A 9,904-nucleotide genomic window follows, 5' to 3' on the forward strand; every position below is an offset into this window, starting at 1 on the left:
TATAAAAAATAGTGATACTGCAACATACACTGGAGATCAAAATTAGAGAACAATGTATGGTCACTTGCTTTTTTCAGAAATAATGTAATCTACATTGATCAACATTTGAAAGTTTTTGGCACTAGAATAGTGTTTTACAAAAGATCCAAAGTTTATCATCCTAAAACCTTGATTTTGTCCAAAACGTGATGATCAGAATTAGAGAATAGCAATGACTGTAGCACAGAGAAAGATTATAACTAAATTTTGTGACGGTAACAAATCACCAATCAGTAGGACATGTACCAGCTGTCGCTGTGAATGACTTCAGCACATCTGCAGCCATGGATATCACTAGTCTTTCATACTGCTCTGGTGGGATTTTTTTCCTCTCTTCTTCCAGTCTCTTCCACAGTTTTTTGACTGTTGTGGGTTTCTTGGCCATATCTTTGTCATCAAGGATTTTCCAGAGGTTTTCTATTGGGTTTAGATCAGGACTCTGGGCGGCCATTTCATTGTTTCAGTGTTCTCTGTTTCAAGGAATTGCTTTACCCATTTTGCTGTGTGATAGGGAGCATTGTCCTGCATGGAAATTGCTGGCTGATTGAGTGATGAACGCAAATTAAGAACCACATGTTGTTGAAGAAGGTTCTGATACACACTTGCATTCACTCTGCCATGTAGCTGTATGAGAGGTCCAACGCCTGCTGCAGAAAACATTCACCAAACCATGACACTAAAGGGGGCTTTACACGCAGCGATATCGCTGGTGAAAGCACCCGCCCCCGTCGTTTGTGCATCACGGGCTAAATCGTTGGGAGCCGTCACACGGACTTACCTGTCTAGCGACGTCGCTGTTGCCGGCGAACCGCCTCCTTTCTGAGGGGGCGGTTCTTGCAGCATCACAGCGGCGTAACTAAGCGGCCGCCCAATAGAAACGGAGGGGCGGAGATGAGCGGCCGTAACATTCCGCCCACCTCCTTCCTTCCTCATTGCCGGCGGCCGCAGGTAGGCTGTAGTTCGTCGTTCCCGAGGTGTCACACATTACGATGTGTGCTGCCTCGGGAACAACGAACAACCTCCGACCTTTGAAAATGAACGACGTGTCAACGATCAACGATAAGGTGAGTATTTTTGATCGTTAACGGCCGTTCGTTGTTGTCACACGCAACTACGTCGCTATCGATGCCGGATATGCGTCACGGAATCCGTGACCCCGGCGATCTATCGTTAGATCGTCGTTGCGTGTAACGGGGCCTTTACTTTATCGCCTTTCACTGACTTCTTACTACACTTTGGGTTTAGTCTTTCCCCAAATTGTCAACAAATATAATATTTCCCATCAGACCCAAATAAATTAAACTTTAATCATTAAAATGAACTATGGACCACTTCACCTCTGTCCACACAACATGCTCCTTTTGATTCTTTCTGCTAATGAGAGGTTTGGTCACTTCAGAGTGGGCTTTCAGCCCAAATTCTCTTAAACATCATGACACTGTATGACGAGATAGATTCTTACCCTGTTCTGTGCTGAACTCTGGCTAGTAATTCCAGCTGAAGTCTTGGATAGATTACCCATGGAGATTTTCCCCATTATCCTGTCCTCTCTTGCATTTGTCTTTTGAGGGCGACCAGCCTTCTTGGAGGACTTGAAAGAGTTTGAGATGTTGTATAGAAGCAATATTCTCGAAATTACAGAGTTAGATCGACCAACTTCTTTTGTTATGGCTGATAGGGTCACCCCTTTGGCCTTCATCTAGACAACCTGTTATCGGAGGATTTCAGTCACATAGGAACTGCACACCATTTTTGCAAAGTCAGTGCAAACTGGAAACTTAAACTGCCAGGTACATAGGATTTAAATATTAAATGGCGTGCACACTGGGGTATTTTCCGCGTGCTAGTGTACGGGTTAAACCCCTTATTTACAATCCATAGAAATACACTACACACATTTTTGTCTTTGCTTTGTAAGTTAAAAATTTTTTTTTATTTAGGAGAAATCATATAATTTAACACTACCAATTCCTACATTTTCGCCCAAGGGGCCTTGTTCCTAGAGTCGTTAGGAAAAGGAAAATATGTACAGTGACTAAACACATATACAGATATATATATATTATTTACAATATGAACTTTCGATAAGGATTTTTTTTAAAAGTGTGAAAATAATCTCCTATCTGGATATTTCAGAATATTTTTAAATTTTTTTAAATATTAAAGAGAGCACATGGTAGTAGAAAGTCAGGGGTACCTATATAACAATATAATGCTAGTCTACAGCAAGTGTGTACACATACAGTAGTTGTTACAGTATTAGTATATTAGATAATATATACAAGCAGTGCACATGATATCACATTTGATAAGACCGATAAAGAAGAGGATGAGGGTAGAGGAAAAGGTAGTGATGATAATAAGAGTTAAGGGTGCTTCACACATAGCGAGATCGGTACCGAAATCGCTGCTACGGCACGGTTTTGGTGACGCAACAGTGACCTCATTAGCGATCTCGCTGTGTGTGACACTGAGCAGCGATCTGGCCCCTGCTGCGAGATCGCTGCTCGTTACACACTGCCCTGGTTCGTTTTCTTCAAAGGCGCTCTCCCGCTGTGACACACAGATCGCTGTGTGTGACAGCGAGAGAGCGACGAAATGAAGCGAGCAGGGAGCAGGAGCCGGCGTCTGGCAGCTGCAGTACGCTGTAACCAGGGTAAACATCGGGTAACCAAGGTGGTTACCCGATATTTACCTTAGTTACCAGCCTCCGCAGCTCTCACGCTGCCTGTGCTGCCGGCTCCGGCTCTCTGCACATGTAGCTGCAGTACACATCAGGTAATTAACCCGATGTGTACTGTAGCTAGGAGAGCAAGGAGCCAGCGCTAAGCAGTGTGCGCGGCTCCCTGATCTCTGCACATGTAGCTGCAGTACACATCGGGTTAATTAACCCGATGTGTACTGTAGCTAGGACAGCAGGGAGCCCAGCGCTAAGCAGTGTGCGCGGCTCCCTGCTCTCGCGGTTATGATCGCTGCTTCGGCTGCTGTGTTTGACAGCTAAGCAGCGATCATAACAGCGACTTACAAGGTCGCTGTTACGTCACAGAAAATGGTGACGTAACAGCGACCTCGTTGTCGCTGTCGCTTAGTGTGAACCAGCCCTTAGTTATATACTACCTATTAAGGTTGATCTGGTAAGTGTGAGGATTTTGGAGTTGCGTGTGCGTGCTGATGAATCCAGTGACGCGCTGTTAATATCACTGGCCTTTCTATACTGATAGTAAACAGGGCATTACAGATTCATAGCTGTGCTTTTCACACATGCGCTTTGATTTCTATCAGTATGGAAGGGCCAGTGATACTAACAGCGTGTCACTAGATTCATCAGAGCGTATGCGCAACCATTTCCATGACTACAAGGTTGTCTCAGCAAGCTCCACAACACGCAAGCGCCAGCTACATCAGTGAGTCATTAGATTCATCAGTGCGCATGCGCTGCCATCTCCATGACTACCAGGATGCTACAGCACGCTATCACACAGATACCTCACAATATACTAACTAAGCGTCCTCCAGCGCCGGCACCTCACAGCACACTATGACACGTCATTTCCCTGCAATCTGTGAGATGGCTAGTGCACAGGCGTTAGCGTTATTTAAGGTCCACGCGCTCACATTATGGCAGGGCTACATTCAGGAAAGCACAGGCATGGGAGTGCTTGCCATTCAAAGGTACTACTCATCACTCTTCTTCTTATTCTTTTTCTTCCCCCATTTGTACTATTATACATTTCTGACCATAACCTGCATTTAATATTACAGGAGCCCTCATTACTCCAACATCCTCACACTTACCAGGAGATCAGCTTTACAGGTAGTATATAACTACCTAACAATTATTGTCATCACGATCTTTTCCTCTACCCTCATCTTCCTCCCTTACCTTTCTTTTCATGTGTATTATCATTATTCTCACACTTTTGAAAAAATCCTTATCTAAAATTCGTATTGTAAATAATGTATATATCTGTATGGGTTTAGTCACTGTATATATTTTCCTTTTCCTAGTGCCCCGTGAACAAGGCCTCTTAGGCAAAACGTATAAATTGGTTGTGTTAAATTATATGGTTTCTCCTGTATAAAAACATTTTTTTCACTTGCAAAACAAAGACAAAAGTGTGAGCAGTGTATTGTGTATTTCTATGGACTACAGTTAATTAGGGTTTGTCAAATAATGAAGGAAATTAGCACCAGGTGCCAGATTAACACCAATAATTTGCAGGTATCTGAAAGTGTTCTCTCATTTTGATCAGCGTTCTTTTACATTTATCTAATTTACATTTCTATTATGTGCTTTTCAAAAAATTCAATTTATGAAATAAGCTTAAAATACCGCGAGTTTCCTCATGTTAGGATATAATCACATAGGACGACACAATGACCGCAACATTTAGGAAATTGTGTGTTGTTCTCTAATATTGATCTCCAGTGTATAGTTAATAAATAGCATTTATCGTATTATACTTTAGTCTAAATGACTATTTTATAAATTACAAATCTGCCATTTTACTGCCCAACACATAGTGCCCAGTTTGAGCTCCAGGAAACACACACACTGTAAATTTTTATGTGGGTTTTTCTCTGTGGTAACATCCAATATGTGGATACTAAAGGGGGCTTTACACGCTACGATATCGTTAATGTTTGGTTGCCGGGGTCAAGTTGTTAGTGACGCACATCAGGCGTCATTAACGATATCGCAGCATGTAATACTTACCAGCGACCTCAAAAATGGTGAAAATCGTTCACCATGGAGAGGTCGTCCCAAAGTCAAAAATCGGTAAGGGTTGTTTAGCGTTGTGGTTCATCGCTCATGCGGCAGCACACATCGCTATGTGTGACACCGCATGAGCGAGGAACGTCTCCTTACCTGCCGCTGGCCGCAATGAGGAAGGAAGGAGGTGGGCGGGATGTTACATCCTGCTCATCTCCGCCCCTCTGCTTTGATTGGTCGGCCGCTTAGTGACATTGCGGTGACGTCGCTGTGATGCTGAACGTCCCTCCCCCTTGAAGGAGGGATTGTTCGGCAGTCACAGCGACGCCGCCGACCAGGTAAGTATGTGTGACGCTGCGTAGCGATAATGTTCGCTACGGCAGTGATCACAAACAATCGCATGCGCGACGGGGGCGGGTACTTACACGGTCGCTATCGCTAGAAATTGCTAGCGATATTGCTACCGTGTAAAGCCCCCTTTAGGCTATGTGTGCACGGTGCGTTCTGACTTGACAAATAAACGGCAGCATTTTAACAACTGTAAACACTGCATTTGACATAAAAAATGCATCCAAAATGCATGCATTTTGGATGCATTTTTGACAGTGCGTTCCCACTCGGCTGTGCTATATCCCTATAGTGCATGGCTAGCTGTGAGACAGAGCCGCGCGATCAGAATGAACTCGAATGAACTACAGCCGACTTCATTATCATCATGCAGCTCTGTGTGCCACGGCCTGATTTGCGGTCACTGGTGAAGGACTCTCCGGTGACCGCAAATCCCCTGAGTGACTGAAGTGAGCCGCGCGATCAGCGGTGCTGTTACTCCGGTTTCCCGCGGCCAGCTGAAGTCCTCCACCCGAGACCGCAAATCACCTGAGTGACGGCACCGCAGATCACTTCAGTCACTCAGGCGACTTGCTGTCACAGTTGAAGGACGCAACGATGGCCGCAGGTAACCTGAGCGACGTCATCTCTCAAAGCGCGACTCACTTTAGTTGCTGCGTGGAGCTGACAGAGCGGTCGTGGTCTGCGGCCACTCGCTGTCAGCTTTCGATGTAGCATAGCTGAAAGCGTCGTGGGACCTTGTGTGGATTACGACAGACCTGGAGGGCTGTTTGGGGATTAATAAAGTGGTGAAAGAGGGTGATTTTTTTTTTGTTTTTCATTCCAAATAAAGGATTTTTTGGGAGCATGTGTTTATTTTCTTTAATTTACAGGTTAATCATGTGGGATGTCTCATAGACGCCTGCCATGATTAACCTAGGACTTAGTGGCAGCTATGGACTGCCATTAATTCCTTATTACTCAGATTGCCACCGCACCAAGGCAATTCGGGATAAGCCGGGTAGAGTACCTACTCTAGAGTACCTACAGTCCCGGGACTGTCGCTTCTAATGGATTCGGCAATTGTGGGCGGCTGCTGGCGGATATTTTTAGGCTGGGGGGCTCCCATAACGTGGGTCTCCCCATCCTGAGAATACCAGCCTTCAGCCATGTGGCTTTACCTTGGCTAAATTTATTTCACTGCACATTATAGACGTGCCCACCGGTGGCTGTGATTGGTTGCAATGAGACAGTTGTCATTCAGCGTGGGGGCGCGTCTAAATGCAACCAACCATAGGCGCCGGTGGGCGGGGAAGCAGTTAATACAAGATAGAATAATGAGTGGCCGGCATTTTCAAAAGCAGGAGAAGCCGCCGGAACAGTGTAATAGTTGTGCAGAGCCGCGCCGGTGATCGGTGAGTATGAAAGAGAGACAGACAGACAAACAGAGAGAGACCAACATCAACATCAATTTCATTGGGTGGAAAATGCAACCAAAACGCACAAAAGAAGTGACATGCTGCTTTTATAAACGCATTGGTTTTTGTCAAATATTTGGCATCCAAAACGCTGCATTTAAAAAAAGCAATGTGCGCATGGAATTTGCTGACTTCTCATAGACTTTGCTGGGGAAGCACAACGCATGCATTTACGCTGCAGTTTAAAATGCTGCGTAGACGCATGAAAAAACACAACATGCGCACACAGCCTAAGGCTGTGTCCGCACTTTGCGTCAAGATAGTTGCAGTTCAAAAAGCATCCTCTGGCAGAAAGGGCAATGCTTTTGGCTTTAAAAATGCATGTAAAACGCAAAGAAAGTAGCCTCTGCGCACCTTGCGGTTTTCATGAGTTTTTAGTGCTTTTCCGGTGCTTTTAGAAACGCTGCAGTTTTCTATTAAATTGAATGGATGGGAAACGCAGCCAAAATGGCAAAAACAATTGACATGTTGCTTCTTTAAACGTTGAGTTTTTGCCCAAATTTATGCAAATTAAACGCAGCGCTTTGAACAGCAAAGTGCACACAAGAAAGCTCAATGTCCCATTGACTTTGCTTGAAAACCATAACGCAAGCATTTTGGCATGAAAACGCTGCAGTTGAAAAAGAAGTGGAAAAGCAGGTAAAAAAGCAATATGCGGACATAGCCTAACAGTGTTTGGGCCACTGCAAGGCTGAGAAGCATCAATGACATTTGGCTTTGGAATTTTTTTGGATTGGATTATGAAGCCATATCGCTTTTCAAGAGTTTTTCAGCTATAACCAATGTGGAAACATCCTATTTTTACACTGACGGAGTAGACTTTTTTTGGTATAATTTTAGCCAGAAAACATTATTTGGTGGATTATTATTCAAATATTTGAGATGCAAAATGAACAAAGAGGGTTGAACATCTTATTCTAGTAGTACTTGCTCAGAGGTCTACTGTTAAATTGTGAATGTTTTTTGTTTCAAGTAAATAATAATTATAGATTGCTATATTACTTGCAAGTTCTTAAGCTAATTTAGAAATTATATCCTAACATTTTTATATATTATTAAAAATAATTTTTATTCTTGGCAGATGACTGCACCAGGAGATCAGAGGCACAGCTGACATCTTCATTTTTTAAATCAGATGACCTTGATATCACACAAGATATAACTAAAGTGAATTCTACTATTTCAGATATGCTATCATCTCTTCACAGCAAAGATCTATCATCTGATTCTTTTAAACAGGTCCTACCTTCTGTTTTATCACAGACTATAAAGAAAAATATAAGTCACAAATCAGGCATTCAAAATAGAAGTGCTCTTACAGTAAAAAAAACATTTTCAACTTTAGAATCTAAAAAAATACATAAAAAAAATCACACAGGGGAGAAGCCATATTCATGTTCAGAATGTGGGAAATGTTTTGTACGTACATCACTACTTGTTAGGCATGAAAGAATTCACACTGGAGAAAAGCCCTTTTTTTGTTCAGAATGTGGGAAATGTTTTAACCAAAAATCACAACTTATTAGACACCAGAGAACTCACACAGGAGAGAAGCCTTTTTCATGTTCAGAATGTGGAAAATGTTTTACACGTAAATTACATCTTATTACACACCAGAAAACTCACACAGGGGAGAAGGCTTTTTCATGTTCAGAATGTGGGAAATGTTTTGCACACAAATCAGATTCTGTTACACATCAAAGAACTCACACAGGGGAGAAGCCTTATTCATGTTCAGAATGTGGGAAATGTTTTGTACGTACATCACTACTTGTTCAGCATCAAAGAATTCACACTGGAGAAAAGCCCTTTTTTTGTTCAGAATGTGGGAAATGTTTTAACCAAAAACCACATCTTGTTACACATCAGAGAACTCACACAGGTGAGAAGCCTTTTTCATGTTCAGAATGTGGAAAATGTTTTGGAGATAAATCAACTCTTTTTAAACACCAAAGAATTAACATAGGGGAGAAGCCATTTTCATGTTCAGAATGTGGGAAATGTTTTACACACAAATGCAGTCTTTTTGAACATCACAAAATTCACATTGGTAGAAGCCATTATCATACCTAGAAGTTTTACTTGAAAATTGTCATTTCTTGACCACTAAGAAAAATTCTCAAACCATATACAAGTGCATATCAATAAATTACAATATCATCAAAAAGTTAATTTATTTCAGTAATTAAATACAAAAAGGATTGATTGCTCTCATTGAGAGAAACAAAATTATAATCTTGTAGTTCCGATACCTTTTAATGGCTAACTAAAATAATAAAAGTGATGTTAGAAAGTAATAAAAAGTCCAACCAGAAAAAAATCCGGCACCTCTCACATGCATGCAATCAGTGATTGAAAGACATCCCCACAGACTCTTCAGGTGTTAAACTCCAGGCACTAGTAAAGTTCAGATTCCAAAGAGACAAAAAATAGGAGCAGCACTCACCGTTCTTGTGAATAAAAGTTTTTTTCTTTATATATAAATTCATCTTAAAAGCATGAATACAGGGAGTAGCTGGAACATAACTGACTACAGCTGGTTCCTGTGTCTGAACACACTGAAAGTAGGGACCTCTTTGGGATTAGGCAAGCTTTCCAGATTTCTCAAGTTCCTTCATCAGGTATGGTATAACAAAATATCTGAAGAAACACAAATATATACACAAACAGAGCAGAGGGATGGTATAATAAAAGGACATTTAAATAAACAAACACTGAGCTTAGTGAGTGAATCCTTAATTATCTTTGATTAGTGGTGTGAAAATTTTATTGGTCCAATATCCATGTAGGATCAAAGGTCTGGTGCCCTCGCAGTCTCTGGAGCAGACTCCTCAAATTTTTTTTAATGGGTCATAAATCCTCCTGACAGATTTAGTCCTGTGTGGACAGAGTCAAACATTGTAATGAATATGTATTCCCAGACCCTTTGATGATTCTGTGATCTGAAGTTGCCTTTTAGTATGACAACTTTCTTGTGGTTTATGTTGTGTCCTGAAGCACAGAAATGTATGGCCACAGGTAAATGGGTTATTACATTTAACCCATATACCTGTGCCTGGATTGTGTGCCTCTCCACTCTTCCAGACTCTGGGTCCATGATTTCCAAATGAAATGCAAAATTTACTTTAATCTGAAAAACAACACCTTGGACCACTTAGCCATAGTCTAGTTCTTTTTCTTTTTGGACCAGGTAAGATGCTTCTGGCGTTGTCTATTGGTCATGAGTGGCTTGACATAAGGAATGCGACAGTTGTAGTCCATATCCTGGATACATCTGTGTGTGGTGGCTCTTGCAGCACTGACTCCAGCAGCAGTCCACTCCTTGTGAATTCAAATTTTTGAATGG

General features: G+C 42.1%; 1 protein-coding gene across 1 annotated transcript in view; it reads left to right on the plus strand.

Annotated features, from left to right (window-relative positions):
- The window catches only part of LOC142312983 (uncharacterized), a 54,410-nt gene that overhangs the window by 43,968 nt on the left and 538 nt on the right, over positions 1-9,904 (plus strand). Inside the window, exon 3 of the mRNA XM_075351972.1 lies at positions 7,929-9,904. This exon is cut by the window's right edge and continues 538 nt beyond it. Within this exon, the coding sequence (XP_075208087.1) occupies positions 7,929-8,631 (703 nt within the window). The 3' untranslated portion in view covers positions 8,632-9,904. The remainder of the gene's footprint in view (positions 1-7,928) is intronic.

This window comes from Anomaloglossus baeobatrachus, chromosome 5, assembly GCF_048569485.1.
Source record: "Anomaloglossus baeobatrachus isolate aAnoBae1 chromosome 5, aAnoBae1.hap1, whole genome shotgun sequence".
Classification (NCBI taxonomy): domain Eukaryota; kingdom Metazoa; phylum Chordata; class Amphibia; order Anura; family Aromobatidae; genus Anomaloglossus; species Anomaloglossus baeobatrachus.